At 38.9% G+C, this 22,035-nt stretch overlaps 1 protein-coding gene across 3 annotated transcripts in view; it reads left to right on the forward strand.

Moving 5' to 3' along the window:
- Nucleotides 1-238: 238 nt before the first annotated feature.
- Nucleotides 239-22,035, forward strand: part of SLC4A1AP (solute carrier family 4 member 1 adaptor protein) — a 74,371-nt gene continuing 52,574 nt past the window's right edge. For 2 of the 3 annotated variants that reach the window (XM_042245922.1, XM_042245923.2), the window contains exons 1-13: nt 239-925; nt 1,127-1,319; nt 2,723-2,845; nt 3,698-3,758; nt 4,092-4,231; nt 9,242-9,402; nt 10,455-10,524; nt 10,908-11,094; nt 14,288-14,399; nt 15,070-15,307; nt 17,089-17,175; nt 17,842-17,909; nt 19,429-19,498. In XM_042245922.1, the coding sequence (XP_042101856.1) occupies nt 266-925; nt 1,127-1,319; nt 2,723-2,845; nt 3,698-3,758; nt 4,092-4,231; nt 9,242-9,402; nt 10,455-10,524; nt 10,908-11,094; nt 14,288-14,399; nt 15,070-15,307; nt 17,089-17,175; nt 17,842-17,909; nt 19,429-19,498 (2,170 nt within the window). In that variant the 5' untranslated portion in view covers nt 239-265. Of the gene's footprint in view, nt 926-1,126; nt 1,320-2,722; nt 2,846-3,697; nt 3,759-4,091; nt 4,232-9,241; nt 9,403-10,454; nt 10,525-10,907; nt 11,095-14,287; nt 14,400-15,069; nt 15,308-17,088; nt 17,176-17,841; nt 17,910-19,428; nt 19,499-21,041; nt 21,414-22,035 lie in introns of those variants that run through there. The other variant, XM_004005777.5, reaches the window with a different exon arrangement.

Genomic DNA, 22,035 nt, shown 5'->3' on the forward strand with positions numbered 1-22,035 from the left:
GGAAGTCATTACGACTCGGTTGCAACCTCTAAAGATGTCCCCATTCTGACAGTACCCCGACCGCCTTTTTCTTGTTTTCCTCTTACTACAACTTCCAGGGATAACTCGCTTCTTCACAAAGCTCTGGGTCGTAAGGGATCAACTCCACTATCGCTGCTAGAGAAGCGTCTGGAGGCTGGAGAGAGGGAGACGTGGAGAGGAATGTAGAGACCCGAGGAGGGTGAGGTTTCCCAGGGACAGATTTTGAGGCTGCTCCTGATTGAGGATGGCTGATAGTGCCTCTCAGTCCGAGCCGCTGGCTTCGCCGGAACTCGATGACGACTTCAAGAAGCCAGCCCTGCCGATGTCCCCGGCGGCGCGGAGTAAGGCCCCGGCCAACAATCCTCCAAACCCGGAGGAGGTGAAGGAAAGGCCCACGGCGCTGCCGGACTCTGATTCCGGGGAGCCGGATGTCCCGCCGGCCCTGCCAGACAGCAGGGAGACTAGGGGTCCAGCGGAGGAGCAGCCGCGGCCCCACACGGCGGCTCCTTCCCCTGGCGGCCCGTCCCGGGCTCCCCCTTACCGAGAGCCGCCGTGGGGCGGCCCCACCACGGCCCCCTACAGCCTCGAGACACTAAAAGGCGGCACCATCCTGGGCACCCGCAACTTGAAAGGACTGAGTTGCTGCCTTTTCGGGAGGCTCCCTAGCTGCGACGTGTGCCTGGAGCATCCTTCGGTGTCTCGCTACCATGCCGTGCTGCAGCACAGGGTGTCCGGCCTCGATGCAGAAGGTGACGGCCACGGGCCTGGCTTCTATCTCTACGATTTGGGAAGCACCCATGGCACTTTTCTCAACAAAACCCGTATCCCACCCCGCACCTATTGTCGGGTCCACGTCGGACATGTTCTTCGCTTTGGAGGCAGCACCCGGCTCTTTCTTCTTCAGGTAAGTAGAAAACCTTAGAATTGAAATCTCTGGAGCCCAGTCGGGTGCGTTCCTGAGCTCCTTAAGTTTTCCCTGATAAAAGAGATTGTCCTTTATGAAAGTGCGGGAATCTGGCTCCTCATCTCCAGACGTCTTTACGCCTTCTGAAAGTGACTTCAGCCATCCTGAACTCTAAAAGAATTCTTTCGCTTGATTCATCAGGGACCAGAGGAGGATCGAGAGGCAGAATCCGAGTTGACAGTAACGCAACTGAAGGAACTGCGCAAGCAGCAACAAATGATGTTGGAAAAGAAGATGCTGGGAGAAGACTCAGATGAAGAAGAAATGGATACCGCTGAAAGAAAGGGAAATACTAGTAGTCAGGACGATGAAATGGGCTGCACCTGGGGAATGGGTAAGGCATTAAAACTGCTGCCAGAGGTTAATAAATCCGTTTCTACTGGCATAGTTAATTTTTAAAAATCATACAGCTTTCATGACTCTTTGAGAAAGATGAGGCAAATACAGTTTGCACATAGGTTACCAAAACTTAGATTTATTAATTTTTCTGATGCCAAAAAACTGAATTATGGGCCTAATTGATTTCTTTTCATGTGTTTTACAATGCACTCCCTTGTTAAAAACTCTTAGCGTATAGTTTAACAATTAAAGTTTATTTCATTAATTAAGTACTGATTATCGCTAGAGGGAGTAAAACTACATTCAATCAAATAAAAGGGGATATTATCTAATACAGGAGTTCTGTCGAATTTTTTGTACTTTGTGTAAACACCCTGAAATGTGAAATATCTAATCAGAGGCATAAATTGAATTTTCCATAACACCAGACATTTTGGCGGATAGGTATTTGGGAGTGGAGTCTGAAAAGCTGGATGACCTTAACTGTGTTGTGGGGAAGACAGATAAGTGTTATGAAATTACTTGTGGTAAGTGCCAAACAAAAGCTGGAAACCACTAGTATGCCGGACTAAGGGTTCAGAGAAGGGAGCAGCCCCTGAGTACCTAGACCTGCACCATCCAGTATGGTCATCATCAGCCACACTGGGCACTTACGGGGTGGCTAGTCCAAACTCACATGTGCCGTAAAGGTAAAATACACACTGGGTTTCAAAGGCTTAGTGTGAAAAACGAATGTAAAATATCTCATTCATAATACTTTTCTTTTGATTACATGATAATTTCACCTGTTTCTCATGTTTTTAATGCGGCTACTGGAAAATGTAAGATTGCATATATGGTTTTCGTTATAATGCCTGTTGGGCAGCACTGACAGAACTTTGGGACAGTGCATAAGTTTATAAACAGAAGGGTTTTAAGCTGGGAATTGAAGGAAAGGAAAAGAAGCCCTTAGGAAACTGAGCATTGGGACGATGTCCAGGGCAGGGATTGATGATTTTTAAGGAAGTTCCGAGTAGATCAGTCTGTTGGTGGATATGATAAGTACTGGGAAATTATATTGAAGACAATGTATAAGACCAGGCTGTGAGAGAATGAGAATGCGGGACTGAGGAGTTTAGATTTTTCTTTTTTTGCATAGAGAATGTGGTAGGCAGTCTTGCTTTTAAAATACATATAGTGATGGAGAACAAAAGTAAGTTGCCATGAAAACAGGTTTTAACTTGTCACACAATGTAGAAAACCGAAGATGTTCAGAATGATGTTTTTGTGCTTGTTCTTCCCCACCCCCACCTTTCTTTTCATCACTGGGAACTTATCTTTGTGCGGCCTAAAAGGATAGTGACTGCCAGTCAGATAGTCTCTTATGTCTGATTGTCTTTGCTTTCTTGTATCCTGCAGGAGAAGATGCTGTAGAGGATGAGGCTGAAGAGAACCCCATTGTCTTAGAGTTTCAACAGGAAAGGGAGGCTTTTTATATAAAGGATCCAAAAAAGGCTCTCCAAGGTTTTTTTGACCGAGAAGGTATGTATACAGATTTTGACCCTGCTGGTAAAAATGTATCCACACGAGGGTGCTTTTCTAGATCTTCAAGTACTTAGAAATGCTGTATTTTATCTATCGTCGTCCTTGTTCAGTTCTTGCCTGTGTGGTCAGTTGCTTCAGGTTTATTTTGGAAATTGTAAAAATTCTGTTAGTCTTTTTTCACATCTTGGAAAAAGGAAGTACTTTTTTCCAACTCATCTCATCCTTCTCAGAAGACAGGACAGGAGTGGTTGGAAGACCGACCCAGTTTGTTACAATTTCTTTGTTTCTAATTCCCCTGATCTTTTCTCATTCTTAGCATGGATTTCCACTTTATGTGATTTAAAGATTATTTCCATTAAAAAAAAACAGTTAAAACTGGAATAAAGGCTTTGAGATAATAATTAAAAAAAGAACATTTCTGCAGAGAATTGTTTCAGTAGATAAGCTTTTAGAGAACATTTATATATATGTGTGTGTATGAGTATAAATATATACATATGAACTGTTTGCATTCTTCACTTAATAGTTATTACACTTCCAAAAACTAAGCAACTGTGACAAGTTAACATTAAGTCTACAACTTACAAGTGTGAAAGCTTCTATTTAGTGGACAAACCCGTGTGTGGAGACTCGATTGTTTTGAGTTTGCAGTTCTCTGTCTCAAGCTCATCCTAATTTTATTATCAGACAATAATTCCTAGGAATAGAAAGTGAAATGCTTTGAAATTTAGTGTTCAGTGTGGTTTGAGACCTTTGTATTCTTATTCAACCTCTGCTCTCTTTTCCCTTTGTATCAACTGGTAATTTTCAGATGCTATTAAAATTGTTTTGTCTTTCTTCCTCCCACAGGAGAAGAATTAGAATATGAATTTGATGAACAGGGTCATAGCACTTGGCTCTGCAGGGTGAGGTATGTTCTTTTCTCAGTAACATCGATTTCTGGAAACTGGCTAATTTCAAGTTTAATTTATGGTTACAGACAACAACCCAAAGGGCAATTTTAGTCTTTTTGAGACTATTCATGAATTTGGGGATTGGTAGTTTAGTAACACATTGGGGTTATTGAGGGATGGGTAAAAGGTGTAAGGAAAAGAATTGAAATTCAGCTTTGGCAAGATAGAACAAAATGAACTGAGTGATTAAAAAGCTATCTCAAAAACATGACTGTTATCATAAAGTATTAATGTTTTTCATGAGACTTGGAGCTTAGTTCTGTGCTTAAGTCCCTCCCATACCAATGCAGATTACCTGTGGATGATTCAACTGGAAAACAGCTAGTGGCAGAGGCCATTCACTCAGGAAAGAAAAAAGAAGCAATGATTCAGTGCTCACTGGAAGCTTGTCGAATCCTTGATACTTTGGGATTGCTACGGCAGGAGGCAGGTGAGTATGTGGGGACTTTCCCTTTTTAAAGAAAAGATGGATAGAAGGAAGGAAGATTGAACACAGAAAGTAATAAAACCTCTTTTTAGGGGAAAAATGTAAATTGTACAGAATTCTATGAAGTGAGAAGAAAAACATTCTCTATCTCTTTAACCAAAGTTAACCTTTGTTTATTTATATTCTCCCAGACATTATCTATAGACATGTGTTCAGAACTAGAACCTTTAACAAAATACAAACACTCATAGCAAATGCATTTATATTTATACTCTTTTGTGACTTTAAAAAAATTTTATGTATTTTTGGCTGCAGTGGGCCTTTGTTGCTATGTACAGGCTTTCTCTAGTTGCAGAGAGTAGGGGCTACTCTCTAGTTACAGTGTGTGCGTCTCTCATTGCGGTGGCTTCTTTTTTTTTGTGGAGCACCGGCTGTAGACTGCTGGCTCAGCAGCTGTGGTACACGGGCTTAGTTGCTCCATGGCATGTGGGATCTTCCAGGACCAGGGATCAAACTGGTGTCCCCTCTATTGCAAGGCGGATTCTTAACCACTGGAGCACCAGGGAAGCCCTTTTTGTGACTTTTTAGCATAGAATGTATCATGGATAGTTTTTATATTGTTGCATTAAATTTACCTTATTTTGGTAATTTTTATATCATTGCATTAAAGTTGCCTTATTTTTTTAAAAATTGGGCATGTAATTATTTTTTTTTATTTTGAAGTTACTCTTTATTATGGCAAAGTAAATTACATATACTTTAAAACTACCAAAGTCTTAGAATATACCTGTTCTTGTCCTGCCCCTCTCCAGTCTTTGACTCTAGAAGGCCTTTAACTCTTTCAATTATTTCTTCTGGCATTTAAATATATCCATATGTCTAATCCAATATCTTGTAGTAACCTGTAAGGGAATATTACCTGCAAAACAAAAATGAATTACTATGCTGTATACCTAAAACGAATTGTGTTATAAACCAGCTATACTTCAATAAAAAAGTTTAAAATTTTTCATATTTCTAAAAAACGTGTGCATGCTATTTTTAGTCATGTAAACATTGACTGTAACAAGTATTTAATGTTTACAAGGTTATGTTTATGCAAATATTAATTACAATTGAACAGTTTTCTTTTCCTGCAGTTAATAATTGTGTTTGTGTGTCATGTGTTTGATTTTTTCGGTACCTCTCTCTCATTCTTCCCACACATTTCAATAACCTTCTAGTGTGTTTTTCCATATGGTCAATTATGTTAAGTAATTTGTCAGTTCTGATTTATTGGGAGACATTTCTCCTGAAGAGCACTCTTCTTTTAAGGATGCCTGCTGCAGAACAGTAATCTAGGCCTTCATTTGCTATATTCCTTGAGATTTCCTTTCTTGTTATTTAGGGTTGGATTTTCCGTTTCATGATTCTCATATTTTTCGGTTTATTCGTTTGTTTCAGTGGGACACATCTTTCTGTAGTTTTGGCAGGTTAGGAAGCTGGTACCAACGATAAGGGCATGGATGGTAATAATCTTCAGTGCAGTTCACATCTTTCATTTATCTTGCTCTACTGTTGTTTTGGTGGACATCCTCTAGTAGATTCCTAAGAAAGGATAGAAAGCAAGTCAACTTTATTAAACTCTCCACTCTGTAAAATTATTCTGGCTTTACTTTTGGTTAATAGTTTGGCTGGCAATAGAACTCTAAATTGGAAGTAACCTTCCTTCACAACTTTGAGGGCATTGCTCTTATATGACATCCAGAACTGCTATTGAAGTCCTAAACTATTCAGGTTACTGATCTATCATATGTTATCTTTTTTCCCCTCCTCTCACTAGAAGTTTGTAAGAGTTTCCCTTTGTTCTTAAAGTTCTGAAACTTAACTATGATGTACCTTTCTATGGGTTTATTTTTATCCATTTCCCTGGGTACTTGTTGGATCTGTTTGATCTGGAAATCTGGACAGTTCAGGAACATTTTGGGAATTGTGCCATTCCCTCATTTTATCTTTCTGTTCTCCAGCATTTTGTTTGTTAGATATTGAACCTCTTGGCCTGGTTGTCTATGTTTCTTTTTTCCCTTCTCTGTCCTGTTTCTGTGTCTCTTGTTCTTTCTGGGATATTTCTACAACTTTCTTTCTGTATTTTGCTATCAAGATTTCAATTTCCAAAGCTCATTTTGTTCTTTGGATATTCGTTTTTAAAACATAATATGCCATTGTTGTTCATGGATTATTAACATCTCATCTCTCTGCTAATCTCTTTTCTCCAGGTTGTTTTTTCTGTTTATTTGATGTCTATCCTGTATGGTAGAGGTCTTTCTCAGGTATCATGTAGTTCTTAGTTGTAAAAACTACTTAGGGACAAAAAAGGTGATGAGCAGCTTGGAATATATAGGTGGGGCTATTTAAGTTAGAGGAACACTATAGAAGGATGTGGGTGGGCATTTTGCAGGGGGACTCCTGATCTAAGTATCTTTAGATTTTCCTTTTTCTGCTGGCAAGATTCCCCAAAGAATACTCCTCAGTCTCCTGCATGAAGGGAGAGGACTGGCTGCCAGCATTCCTGGACCTATGTGGTAGAGATAGCTGAGCATGTTCTCAACATTTAGCCATTTTCAGGACAGTGCTAGCTTTTGAACATAGTACCCATGCCCTCAACTATACTAGTCAATCCATAGTTCAAAGACTTTCTATCTTAAACTCTGGGTTTTTCCTGGGGGTGGGAAGGAGGTGAGTAGGTGGGGTAGATGATCTGTTTCTCCAGCAGCTTTTACTCAGGCCTCTTTATTTTGTCACTGCTATCCAGCCCCAGTTCTAGATCCTTTTGAGGATTCTGTAGTATGATCAGATTGGTTCTTTTTTCCCCTCTGTTGGGTTAGGATTCATTTTTTTTTTTTTTTTAGTTTTGCTAAGTTAGTTTCCACTCATCTGTCTGCTTTCTAATTTCCAAAAATGTGGTGGTGTTGCTGTCCCCATTCCTATACTTCCTGTCTTTGTAGATTAGTGCCTTTTAAAAAAGATCTCTTTGCTGCAGTCTTAGTGGGGTATGGGGAGAGAATGAAATTAGATATGTGTGTTCAGTATACCATCTCAACTTGGAAATTACCAGGTTTATTATTAATAAGGACTGTTTTGTTTGCAAATAATAGAAACCTAATGAAAACTTATATGGGGAAAATGTTATTGGCTATAAAAGCTGGAAAGAGTAACTCACAGGACTGAAGAAAGAACTGCATGAACCAGGGCTGCAAGTTCTGGAAGCAAAACTTAGTGCTGTGAAACCAGAACTCGGTATCCGGAGGACACATGCAACCTGTATATGTGTATCTGTATGTCTGTCTCATGAGTGCATGGTTTTATTTTGCAGAGAGATTCTAACCCTACGCGGAAAAGCTGGATGCTTACAGCCCTGGATTTGTATCTTCTGTCTGTAATAACCTCATTGGAAAGAGAGCCTCTTTTTCTCCTATATCTAAATATAACTCTGGGGGAAAGATTCTCATGAATCTGGCTGTGGTCACATGACTATACGTAATCTAGATGGAATGGGAGAAGAATTTTCTAGAGAAAGAGGGCACTTTTACCACACCCCAGGGAGTAAGATGACAGTAGGGTAGGTAGAAACTTAATGGCTGCTGTAGTCCTGTGCTGATGGACTTCCTAGATTTTCACTGTTACAATGTTGCATTGATAAATATGGTATAAATTCCTTATAAGTAGAATTGCTGGATTAGTTGCATCTTTAATGTTGATGGATGTTGTAAGATTGACCATCAAAAACATTGCGTCAGTGTGCATTCCCACCAACTGTTTGAGAGTCTGTTTCCCCATATCCTTACCAAGTGAAAGTGAAAGTGTTAATCGCTCAGTTCACTTGTGTTTGACTATTTGTGACCCCATGGACTGTAGCCCACAGGCTCCTCTGTCCATGGTATTCTCCAGGCAGGAATACTGGAGCGAGTTGCCATTTCCTTAGACATTATTAATCTTTTTATGTTCTTTCTAGTCTAATATATGCTTCCCTTGTGGCTCAGCTGGTAAAGAACCTGCCTGCAATGCCGGAGATCTGGGTTCACTCCCTGGGTTGGGGAAGATCCCCTGGAGAAGGGAAAGGCTACCCACTCCAGTGTTGTGGCCTGGAGAATTCCATGGACTGTATAGTTCATGGGGTCGTGAAGAGTTGGACACGACTGAGTGACTTTCACTTTGAGTCTAATATGTATGAAATGGCATCTCATTATTTTAGTTGGTGTTTTTTAATTGTTAAGAAAAATGTTTGACATCTTTTTAAATGTTTGTTGGCCATTTGTATTTCTTTTCTGTGAACTACTTTGATTATTTTTAAGATTTTCTTTTGGATTATTGGCCCTTTCCTCATTTATTTTTTTCCTTTTTCACTAGTTGATTTTTGAGAGCTTTTGCTCATTAAATAAATAGTTCTTCCTTTGTTTGTTTTAACTTTTTTATTGTGGTAAAACATACATATCATAAAATTTACCTTTGTAAGCATTTTTATGAATACAGTTCAGTGGAATTAAATGCATTCATGTTGTATAACCATCACTACTATCCATCACAGAACTTTTTCTTCATCTCATACTGAAACCTTGTACCCATTAAATAGTAACTTCCTATTCTTCCTCCCTCCAGCACCTGGTAACCAGTGTTGCACTTTGTCTCTATGAGTTTGACTAGTTTAGGTACCTCTTATAAGTGGAATCAGGCAATATGTGCCCTTTTGTGTCTGGTTCATTTCACTTTTAATAATGTCTCCAAGGTTTTCTCATTTAGTCGCTAAGTCGTGTTGGATTTTTTGAGACCCCCTCCATGGACTGTAGCCCTCTAGGCTTCTCTGTCCATGGGATTTTCTGAGCATGAATACTGTCCTTTGTTTTTATATGTATTTTGGCAGCTTGTTGAGTCTTCTCTTTTAATAATCGGTGGTGGTATTTTAAGCTGCTTGCCTACTTGCCTTCTTTCTTTTTATTTTATTTATTTAATTTTATCATTTATTTTATCTACCTCTAGTGTCTCGGAAAAGGAAAGCCAAGAACTGGGAAGATGAAGACTTTTATGACAGTGATGATGACACATTTCTTGATCGGACCGGCCTGGTTGAAAAGAAGCGTCTGAATCGAATGAAGAAGGCTGGGAAGGTTGACGAGAAGCCAGAGACCTTCGAATCACTGGCAAGTTTTAGTTATAGAAGGAGCTGTGGTAGTATTATAAATAATGTATTATTTATGTTTTTTAAATTTTTAGAGCAGTAGCATTGAAATCTGGTAGTGAAGTATATTTTTGTGATCTGTAAGTTTGATGGTAATAAACAACCATTTAGTCTTATCCAAGTTGGAAAAAAGTTTGGCTTGTTGCTAGAAACTGTGTCTCCCTCTAGGTGGGTAGTGATCCATTAATGAGCATTCTTTGGATATGATCTTTGGAAAAAGAAAAGGAAAAAGTTCCAAATTGTGACATTCTGAGGTACAATTGATCTTGGCTTTTGGTAGTCAAGAATTGTGAAAGGAATTTTTGGGGAGTATAGTTCTGGTAATATAGGCACACCTCAAAGACATTGTGGGTTCAATTCCAGACCATTGCAATAAAGTGAATGTTGTAATAATGTGAGTCACATGAATTTTTTGGTTTCCTGGTACATATAAAAGGTATATTCACACTATACTGTAGTCTCTTAATTGTGTCTCTAAAAAAATAGTATATATTTTAAAAATACTTTACTGCTAAAAAATGTTAACCATCGTTCTATCAATGCAGAGTTGTGACAAATCTCTAATTTACAATATCTGCAAGTTGCAAGTAAAGTGAAGCTGCATAAAATGAGCTATGCTTATAGTCTTAAACAGTGTGTCCTTCATGAAATTATCATAAAGTGGCCTGCATTTTCACTATATTAATTAGCATTCAGAGTTTAAAACATTACTCAATGTCTAGCTTTTTGATTCATCAATGAAAACAAATGCTTTGGGTTCTTTTGAGTAAATAAAGTCTGTGTTTTGTACATTCCTTCTATTTAATTCTTGGTTCTTTAATTCAGAAATCAATTCAATTAGAATTAAATAAATGAAAAATGTTAAACTCCATGAGGAGCAGATTTAAATGCACTTCTGAATTAATCCTCTTAAAACTTGTCACAATAATGAAAATAAGAGGAAGAAGTAAAGGAAAGCTACCATATTTTGAAAGATATAAAACGTATGCTAACCCTGTTAATTTGGTGTTGTAGGTTGCGAAGTTAAATGATGCTGAAAAGGAACTCTCTGAAATTTCTGAGAAACTGAAAGCCTCCAGCAAAGGTAAGGGAGTGACTCATTTATTGAGAGCAACACAAACATTTATTGAGTGTCTACTGTAGTGCGCTTTGCTAGGTACTAAGGCTGTATTGGTTAGTAAGATATAACAGATATGGAGCCTTTCTAAGGAGCAACATAGAATTTTAGAACTACAAAGAACATTATAAATTATTTGTTTCAACCTTTTTATTTAATAGATGAGGGGAATGAAGCCCGCTGAGGCAAAGTGACATTCTAAGATCTGGTACAACCAGTTTCCTTATTCCTAATATCAGTATCATCCTCTGTCCAGCTGCAAGTTAGTGACCTTTCTATGGAAACTTGGGCCGAATTTTAAAATATTTTCAGCCGTCTTTCTGAACACGTATTATCCCTTTCTTGGACAGCTCTGTCAGAGTCACCGTCTCAGGACTCTTTAGATGCGTTCATGTCAGAAATGAAGTCAGGGAGTGCATTAGATGGTGTGTCCCGGAAGAAACTTCATCTGAGAACTTTTGAACTGAGAAAAGAACAGCAGAGACTTAAAGGGTTGATAAAGATTGTAAAGCCAGCAGAGATTCCAGAACTAAAAAAGTAAGTAAGTCTTAGTTATACTTGAGATTTTAAATAAGCATGTTTATATAGATACCATTCTGAATTATATCTTTGTTTCTTAGCTAATCACTTTGGACTAGAAATAGAATATAAGAAACTCTTTAAAGCACAAAAGGCAGTGATTTTGAAATGGGTAAAAATACATTTTATTTGTGAAATATAAACTGCTGCAAGATTTTTAAAGAAAACTGTATTAATTCCAGTTTCATTGGAGGGCTCTAAATTTTTACTTAATCTTGTAGTGCAGAGTAAACTTCTTTAAAAAGCAGAGACATTACTTTGCCAACAAAGGTCTGTCTAGTCAAGGTGATGGTTTTTCCAGTAGTCATGTATGGATGTGAGAGTTGGACTATAAAGAAAGCTGAGCGCTGAAGAACTGATGCTTTTGAACTGTGGTACTGGAGAAGGCTCTTGAGAGTCCCTTGGACTGCAAGGAGATCCAACCAGTCCATCCTAAAAGAAATTAGTCCTGTATATTCATTGGAAGGACTGATGCTGAAGCTGAAACTCCAATACTTTGGCCACCTGATGCAAAGAACAGACTTATTAGAAAAGACCCTGATGCTGGGAAAGATTGAGGGCAGGAGGAGAAGGGGACAACAGAGGATGAGATGATTGGATGGCATCACCGACTCAATGGACATGGGTTTGGGTAGACTCCAGCAGTTGGTGATGGACAGGGAGGTCTGGCGTGCTTCAGTTCAGGGGGTCGCCAAGAGTTGGACACAACTGAGTGACTGAACTGAAATGAAACTTCTTTAAAAAACAACATGCGCAAAAGGCTAATTTCCCTAATATATAAGGACCTATCCACCAAAGAGACAAGTGGGCAAAAGATATCAACTGAAAGTCCATTGAAAAAGAAATACAAGTAACTCTTAACTATATAAAAAGAGAAATACAATTACTATACTTATAAATGAGAAATACAAACACTACAATGTATTACCATTCTTATCTATGATTTTTAAACCACAGATGAAAAGATGTGAGTACAGATTGTCATTTTAATGCCTGTATCTGTCATTCTCAAGAACAAATTGATAACTCTTTAGTGTATTTAAATACTTTTTAAAAGTGGAATCTGTTCCTTTAAAGGGGGGATAAAGCACAATCTGAAGTTGATTTTATCGTTACCTTTGGTTTCAGGGGAATTACTGGACACAAATGATATTTGAATTATGTTATTGATAGGTGGTAGATTAGCACTAGAGTTCGACTTCCTAGGTTTCATTCTCAACTTTGTCAATTTTGGGGAATTTTTTATATATATATATAAAGCATCATTTTGTTTATAAAGTAGATTTGGAGTCTATCAGTAGTTTAGCTTGACAGTTGGTCATAAATTGTACATAAATGTTCTTTTTTTAAAATTCATTTTTATTTGGAGGATATTGCTTTGCAATATACTTTCTGGGAATTTTAAGGCAAGTTATATAACTTCTTTGATCTTTACTTTCCTCTTCTGTAAATTAGAAGAAATGAGGTTGCAAAGATTAACTGAAAAGCACTTAACAATGTGCTGGCATATGTGTATTGTCATCTTGTCATAATTTTTACTGTCACTGATATACTTAGCAACTATTTGTGGAATTGGTTTTGTGGAGCAAAGGTAAAAACTCAGGAACTATAGTCCAGAGCAAACAAATTAACAATGAGTTTCAATTCCAATTCTGTAATCCTTTAATCTGCTAAGTCAGCTCTGCGAAGTAGTCCAAGCTAGAAGACGAACATCAGCTTCCTCCAGAACCTCCCCTCCTACTGTCTCTGTGTCTTCAGTTTCTCCTCCCTTAGTAAGAAAGAACTGCTTTAGAAAGCATCTGGCCTTCAGATGCTGTGTATCTTCTCCCTCATCTTCTCACTTGAGGGTTGAACTTCTAAACTTCCTACCTAATTCCATTTCTCCTACATCCACAAGGAACTCTTGATTGTGATTCCATCTTCTACTTTTTCATCTCCTTTGGGAGTCTATGTGTGTCCTCCATGCCAGCCAGGCTACTTAATGGAGCTGAGAAATATCTGTGTTGCTCTTGCCTTTGCTTTCCTGTGCTTCCTGACGCTTGTGGGGAGGGGATATGAGGGATGTTTGACAAAGCATCTTTAAGGGCAGGCAGGCAGGATTTCCTCCGGTGGCCTTATTAAGGCAATGGGTCTGTCTTAGTAGAGAAAGAGGGAAAGCACCTCGGAGCGGGGAAGACTAGGTAAAAGAAGGCAGGATTGGAACTGGGGCTTCAGTCGAGCAGAGTAATCCGTTTCTTGTATGGGTCCCTGTGAATCAAGAGTGCCAGTGCTGTCCTTGTGTTTCAGAATGCAGGGTTGTCCTCTTGTCATGCAAAGAAAGCACAGGGCCTTCTTCCCTCTGTCTCCTCATGCTGTCTTGTCCCTGTCACTTTTGCCTACTCTCAGAGTGTCTTGTCAACTCAACTGCTGTCCTTTTTGTTTTGCTTTGTTCTTTTTTTCCTTGCATCTTTTCTAATTTTTACAATCTCTTCTTTTTGCTCTTTCTTAGCTTTACCCTCAGGTACTTAGCTTTTAAAACTATATTCAGCCAGTGAGAACATTGACAGCTCACCAGCTGTGGGGTCTTTCATTAAGTCTTTGTCAGGATATCCTCCCTCCCACCCCTTACACACATACTTTTTTTTTTTTTTTAAACTTCTGTGCTCAGAGCTGTTGTGTGTGGTTATGATAAGTGTGGCCTCCAGGTAAGTAAGGTATTGAGTCCTTTTCAGAGGTTGTTGGAAAATAGAGCTTTACACCATGGATCCGTCTCCTGCCACTTAGTGGGAATGGGTCATGTCTATGTGTACTGGCATGTTATGAATAAGTAACATACAGGTAATACCCAGGTCAGTGTCCTTTGCCACTGACCTGTGTACTGTATGTATCATTTTATGAATGTGAAGTCAGATAGCATGTTGTAAATTAAGCACCTTGTAAATTACTAGACTGCAGTAGCAGCTTCATCTGACCCTTAATAGCTCTGTGTCTGTGGTGTCCATTCAAACTCTGCTGGCCTGAATCCCTCTTCATTGGTGTATGAGTAAGTGTTTACTTTATGGAAAGTTTTGTTTTGCCAAAAGTTTCTTTCTCATGGTATTTTTAGATAAAACCTTGGCCTCACTGGGATATATATATATATATATATATATAAATTTTTCTTTCTTTCTAGAATTGAAAGTCAGGCTACAGATGGAGAAAACAAAGCTAAAAAGCTCACATTGCCTCTCTTTGGTGCCATGAAAGGAGGAAGCAAATTCAAATTAAAAACGGGAACAGTAGGGGTAAGTTGTAGGTCAGGGTCTTAAACTTTTAGCTCTTGAGTTATCCTGAGCGAATTTTTCTCTTTTCTTTTCAAAACTCAATGACTCATCGCACAGTAATGTGAAAAGAGGCTGTGGACTTGGTACGATCATGTCTTTTCCAGGATGTGGTTCTTGGATTTTTCTCTTCGGCCTAGGGTTATCAAGAATTGATGAATCGGGACTTCCTGGTGGTCCAGTGGTTAAGACTCTGTGCTTCCAATGCAGGGGGTGTGGGTTCGATCCCCGGTTGGGATCTAATATCCTATGTGCTGCCCAGCTGAAAAGAAAAAAGAATTGATGAATTGATCATGTGTTTGCATGTAACTGATTTGTGAATTAGAATACCAGTTTATTAATTTGTGATCAATGTTGCATTTAAGAAGGAGTCTCCTGTGGTTTTTTGGGTTTTATTTTCCTGGTGGATAGATGTTATAATATTCAGACTCAGCTAACACTTGTTAGTAACATAATCTATACACCTAGTTCTGTCATATGGTTTTTCTTCCTTCATTTAATCCTTCCATTACACTATGAGACCTTCCCTGGTGGCTCAGATGGTAGAGGATCCCCTGCTAATGTGGGAGACCTGAGTTCGATCCTGGTCATACTGTAAAGCTGCTTGTTCATGGATTTTTTTTTCCCCTCATAGAAGTTACCCCCCAAGCGTCCAGAACTCCCTCCAACTCTAATGAGAATGAAGGATGAGCCTGAAGTAGAGGAGGAGGAAGAAGAGGAGGAAGAGGAAGAGGAGAAAGAAAAGGAGGAGCGTGAAAAGAAGAAAACGGAGGCTGGAAGCAGTAGTCTGCAGCAGGAGACAGAGCCGGAAGAAGCAGCACAGGAGACGAGTCCTCCCACAGACTTCACATGTTCTAAAGAAACAAACCATGGTAATGTCTTCTCTCTCCTTCCTGTGCTGTGCAGGGGGCATCTGCATTCATCATGCATAGGTTTGAAAAAGCAAAGCCAGTCCTTGCTTATGCATTTTGACTTTGTGACACTTTGTGATAATGTGATACAGCTGACTGTAACATACCTTCCTGGTCTTTCTTTGATTGCCAATTCTTATTTATTCTCACTGCAAAATATGGGCGAGTATTTCCAGAGTGTTCCAGAATTACTGAAAGTTGAAAGCTATGGAATCTGAAACCTCAACGGCTGTGGAGCAGTCCTGAGCTGCTGCCACTCTGTGACTGGAGGCTGGTGGAACAGGGTGGATGACAGGGCCTGACCAGGTGGTCTCAGGAAAAGCCTTCCCTTAGTTATTTTTCCCCTATAGAGGCTACACATAATTGTTTCTGCAGCTTGTACTTCTCAGGAAACATCATACTTCATTCATCTTTTGCCACAGTACCTGGCCGAGAGCCTGACATGTAGTTTTCACCTACATCAGCAAAGGGCTAATGAAAAATGTAAAAGAGGAAATTGATTGGTTTTTAAATATTAAGTATAATTTCTTCTGCTTATAAAAGGCATATATGTTCATTTTAGAAACTTTGGATCATACGTAAAAGTCCAAAGAAGAAAAGAGGAATCTGCCACCCCTAGATATTATTGATTATCTTTTTAGTAGCCCCTTAACCCTTGTCATCTGCAGGGGTTGTTTTCCTGCAGGTTTGTTGAACTGCTTTGCAAGATTAAGACTGCAGAGAAAAAAGGGAACATTAGGAAAAACAAAAAACATTGGCAGTAAGCATGTGGAAATGTGTACATACGGACTTCCAAAACCAGGCATGTCCATGTGAAAACACCAGGCCTGCCTGGTATTTTTAAGTTACTTTCAGCTGTTTTAGGCGCAGAAAAGTTACTGTTTCCTCATCTATGAGAAGTAAATCTTTTGTTTTTGCATTTTCCTTTGTTATTGGCACTGTGCTTGGCCTTTTCAAAAAAGGCAGTTTTATATACTTTTTTTAGCATCTAGTCTTTGATTCATTCATTATAAGGATGATACATAAGCAGCATAATAGGGGAGCAGTAAGTATTGTATTTTTTGTTTGTTTGTTTGTTTAAGGGCCCAAAGCAAATGTGTGTCTAAAAATAGCCGATTAAAAATTTTGGTTTATAAGATACATTAATTAGTAAATGAAGCTGATTAGGGGTTACTCCAGGCATTCATTTATTTATTAATTTACTTATTTATAAAGCAACATTAGGGTCATATTGTACATGATATTTTATAATCTATTTTTTTCTATGTCTTAAAAAAATATTCTTTTAAGTGTGGTTTTTAATAAGGGGCAAAGTGGTCCATCACATGAATGTGCCATAATTCATGTAATCAACTCTATATTATTATGGATGTATATTTTTATTAATTTTTGCTATTATAAACATGCTTGTATATAATAAATCTTGGTGCTCATCTTTATTTTCTTTGACTTTATTCCTTGAAGTAGAATTTTTGGTTAAGAAATATGACCTTTTTTCAGGCTTTCAGTAGGTATTGCTAAAAAGTTTTGCCTCAGAGATGCCCAGTTTTTGAAGTAGAAAATTGGTGGTTCTCTGTTAGACATCTGGAGGCACGCTTATTGAAAACCTAATTAAGCTTATTGAAGCTAATGATAGTAAAACTGGATGATTATGTATGTACTTAGCTTTTCTTGCTTTTGCTTTCTTGGGTCCCCACCACAAATTAAGTTAATACAGTATGCTTTGGTTCTGCATTTTATAGAAAACATGTCTCAACTCAGCCAAGTGGAACAGAATAAAGATTGCCAAGAGATCAGTGAAGCAGCTGCTTCGTGTGAGGAGCCCTCAGGCAAGTGGAACAGTGACTCTTCTGTTGCTCCTCACACGGGCAGCCAACTGGTGTCAGAGATGGGGTGGAAGCTGAACTGCGGGCGCAGACCTGGGGTCGATGCTGCTGCCAGGGCCATGGACAGAGTCGGAATATATGAGAGGTGTCTATTTGGTGCCATCTCATTTGTCTTTCTTTTCCTCCTCTGCCTCCTGGGGTTCCCCCGCCCCAACCTACAAAGCACCCTAATACCTTCATTTTCCTCTGGCTCTGCAAAGCCCTCTACAATTTTACCTCTCCCAGAGTTGAGTATGTGCCTATCATGAGGATAATTCCAACATTCTTAAATTGGTTGAAAGATTGGCTTATTAAAAGGACTGTTTTTTTTCCCTGTTTTTTTTTTTTTTCTGCTTTTAACTATAAAGATTAAACTGTAAAATAGTAAAGTCACTCCATTTTCCTTTACCTTTTCAAAAGGTGTGATTAAATTCAAGCTTAGGATTTGAAAACTAAGGTTATTAATGAAGGGACAGTTCTCTCTTTATATAGTCTTTACAATAGTTACAGTTTTTAAGAATCAGATTATGATGCTTTCTTCAATAATTATACTGTTTAAGGAGGAATTTTTCTTTTTTATTTTTCTGAACTAGCCATCGCCTCTTTTTTTTTTTCTTTTTCATAAATTAGCATCAAAGAATGAGAATGAGAAAAGCAGAGATGAATTCAAGAAAAAGAAAGCTCCTGGTCCAGGCAAAGTAAGTATTTTAGTCATAATCTTCACTTTTGAAGGTAAAAATGAATCCCTTTGTCATGAACCATATCCAGAAGAGTGAATCCAGGGGCTGTCTTAGCAGAATTCCCAGATGTCTACTACTCTTTCTTCTAGAAATCTGGGCTCTTTTTTTTTTTGAATTTTTATTTTTTTAACCTGTGGTGGAAATCTTTGTATTAATATATCAGTGCAGTGAGAGCTTCCTACTGTGTGAAGTGAAGTGAAATAAAAGTTGCTCAGTCATGTCCAACTCTTCGCGACCCCATGGACTGTCCATGGAATTCTACAGGCCAGAATACTGGAGTGGAAAGCATTTCCCTTCTCCAAGGGATCTTCCCAACCCAGGGATCAAACCCAGATCTCCCCCATTGCAGGTGGTTTCTTTACCAGCTGAGCCACAAGGGAAGTCCGAGAACACTGGAGTGGGTAACCTATCCCTTCTCCAGGGGATCTTCCCGACCCAGGAGTTGAACCAGGGTCTCCCGCATTGGGGATGGATTCTTTACCAACTGAGCTATCAGGGAAAAGCCCTCCTACTGTGTGGGTGTACTCAGTTGAACCAGTTCCCTACCAACGGACACTTGGGTTCTTTCTAGTCTTTTATTGTAACAGTGCTATAGTGAATAATCTTAATGTATATATAATTGGGTTAGGATAATGTAAGTGCCCAGAAGTGGAATTGCTAGGTTGTGTCAGGAGGTCCACCCTCAGGCTGGGTAGTTTCACAAGAGGCCTCATAGGACCCAGTATGTGATGGAACTTTCAACTGTGGTGTATTACATCATTCATATGAATACTGAGCACAACCAGCAAAGGAAAAAGGCACGTGGAGTGAAGTCTGGGAACCAGGTACAGACTTCTAAGGGTCCTTTGCCAGCAGCCGCATAGGCTGTGCTTAGTTTCCTTCACAGCAAGTGACAACTTGTGGAAACGGAGAAGCTCATTAGAGACTCAGTCCCCAGGACTGGTACTGGGGACTGATCACATAGTAATCCTGCCTGGCATCTACCCAAATTCCATTGTCCTAAAAGGAAAGCAGGTGTTCAGCATAAACCACATTGTTTTTATAGTTTTGGCTCAGTGGGCCACTCTTGTCGGGTAGGGTAGTGGGAACCCTCCTGAAATCCAAGTTCCCAGATGCCAGCCAACAAGTCTTTCACACAGGCCCTTCAAAGGGTAACAGTTAGGCTGCTTTGTTAACTTTTTTGCACCTGGATCAAAAGGCAGATGTCAAAATTTCCTTTCTGGGGTTAGAACTCTCACCTGCATTGACTGCCTCTTGTAGAAAAAAATGCCACTCTCACTGGCTGAAAATAAGCTTGTTAAAGCTTTATGGAAAAAAAAAAATCAAGATTCAGAGAGAGTGACCCCCCATTTTTGGTTACTTATGTCAAGATCATTAGTGGAAACTGTTCTCTCAATTTTTGTTTGCTAACAAAGATAGGGACAATAGTTCTTAGAGTTAAAATTCTTTTGGATAAAATAACATCTTTTCTTTGCAGGTTCCACTGATACTTTCCTCCAAATATCCAGAAGATGACCCAGATTACTGTGTGTGGGTCCCGCCTGAAGGTAGATGGTTTTTACTTTTCTTTTACTCTAAGATTTATTTATTTAGGTTTCAGAATAGGTAATATGTACTCAAGTAAGAGTATATAGTAGAAAAGTCTCCCTTCTGGAGGAATAGGTAGATATTTGATGAGACTAGGAAATTACTGTTAATTTTTTTAAAAGTATGAGTGATATTGAGTAATTTTTTTTTAGAGAAAGTCCTTATCTTCCAGGAATATTGTACTGTATAGAAGTGTTTGCAGATGAAATGATAGCTGGGACTTGCTTAAAATAATCCTGTGGTGGAGGATGAGGAGAGATGGAGGAGGGGCAATAGATAAAGCAGGATTTGCCACATACTGATAATTGTTGAAGCTGAGTTTTGAGTACATGGAAATTCATTATATTTTTCTCTTTACTTTTATGTATGTTTTAAATTTTCTATAAAGTGGCAAAAAAAAAAAAGTATTCTAGCTGTGCTTTAGCTACTCAGTTTTTTTCCTTTAAAGACAATCAAATATCAGTTTCGTATCACTTCTTATATACATTATATAAAATGCCTTTGAAAGCAATAAAATTTCATCACTTTTTTTTTTTAACATAATTGGAAGCATATCCTATACCGTACTGTTTTGCACTTAATAGTATATGGAAATCCTTCCATAGCTGCTTACAGATTTCTTTTCTTTTTTTTTATGGTAACATAGTTCTTTCTTCATGGTATGGATATATCGTTAACGTATTTAACCAGTTCTCTCAATGTATATTTGCTGTCTTTCCAGTCTTGTGCCATTAAAAATAAGTCTACAATAAGTAACTTCTAATAAGTATAATTTTGCAAGTGTAGGCGTGCACTTGTAGAAAATAAACTCATAAAAGTCAACACATTGGAGCAGAGGCTATGAACATTTTTAAGATAGTATAAATTGCATTCTATAGGGATTGTACTAGTTTATGTTCATACATATACTCTTAAGGCAATATAGGGCTTCCCTGATAGCTCAGTTGGTAAAGAATCCTGCAATAAAGGAGACCACGATTCCTGGGTTGGGAAGATCTTCTGGAGAAGGGATGGGCTACCCACTCCAGTATTCTTGGGCTTCCCTTGTGGCTCAGCTGGTAAAGAATCCACCTGCAATGTGGGAGACCTGGATTCGATCCCTGGGTTGGAAAGATCCCTTGGAAAAGGGAAAGGCTACCCATTCCAGTATTCTGGCCTGGAGAATTCCATGGGGTCCCAAAGAGTTGGAACGACTCAGTGACTTTCACTTAAGGCAGTGTATGAGATACTTGTTTCCCCATGTACTTACCACAAGTTGCTTTTTCTGTGGGTTGGGTTTCTAATATGCTAGCAATTAATAGAAATGTAGGTACTAAAATGCTTGCTTTTTATTTGCTGGTAAATGTTAGAGTAGTGGTGAAAAGACTGTAGTTTGAAATTATATACAAAAGGTCATATTTCTGTTTGTTTTACATTTTGGCCCACTGATGACTGGATATTTTTCCCTCCTGACTTGGAAATGTGAATATCTATTTTTCTTTATTTCTTTTTATGCTGATATAGGCCAAAGTGGAGATGGCAGGACCCATCTTAATGACAAGTATGGGTATTGATTGCTTCTGAATCTTAAAGGAAGACCTTGTGGACCATGTGACATGGGATATTTAGGATAATATATCAAGTTGGATGTCCGGAGAAGGAATTCAGATGCTCATTTGTAAAATCTGGTGACTGGCATTTTCTTCTGTACTCCTAGCTTCCTAAATTTACCTACCTATCTGATTCTCTTGAATTTGATATTTATGTTTAAAAGTGTTTGTGTATGTATGTAGAAAGGAACCATATATTTGAGAATGAGTAAAGTGAGAGACATGAGTCTATTAAAGTAAGAAGTACTTTAAAAGAAGTACTATTAAAGTAAATGTCTCATGTTTATTTAAGGCCACAATGTCTTTCTTAAGCTTTAGGGACTATGCTTTTACTGAACAATAGGGTTCTTTCGTCAGATGGGCTCTAGGATTCACTGATAATTGCCTCCTCAAGTAAGTGCCAAAATAGGAGGTCATGCCAGGGCATAACCCTGGGTTCTCTGTGATTCTTGGAACTAAGAATAGATACACAGTGGGGGTTTCCTACTCCCTCCCACTGTAAGCCTCCTGCCAAGTTTGAGGACAAACCCTGGCTTACCAGGACACAGTTCAGGAACATGTAGCACACCTCATGCACTCAGGCACCAAGTGCTGATAGAAACTCGGCCCTCTGAGTAGCCTGGACTCTGACCAATCGGGTTAGTCACTGCTCCTGTGGAAAGGTGCAAATAAGGTCACAGAATGAAAAGCTGGATGTCTTCTGCCCACTGTGGGGCTTCTCACCTCTGTAACGAGGGGAATAAAAGTTCCTTTCTCTCTGGAAACATGAAATGCAGAACTATGTCTATTTCCACTCCCACTTCTCATCATTAGTGCCTCTTTTCCACAGGAAAGGAAAGCCTAAGAGTGGAAGCAAGGTGAAAAACCTGTGGATTAGGCTGGAGGCAGACATAGTAAGCAGGCAGGAG

The sequence above is a fragment of the Ovis aries genome, chromosome 3, assembly GCF_016772045.2.
Source record: "Ovis aries strain OAR_USU_Benz2616 breed Rambouillet chromosome 3, ARS-UI_Ramb_v3.0, whole genome shotgun sequence".
NCBI classification, from domain to species: Eukaryota; Metazoa; Chordata; class Mammalia; order Artiodactyla; family Bovidae; genus Ovis; species Ovis aries.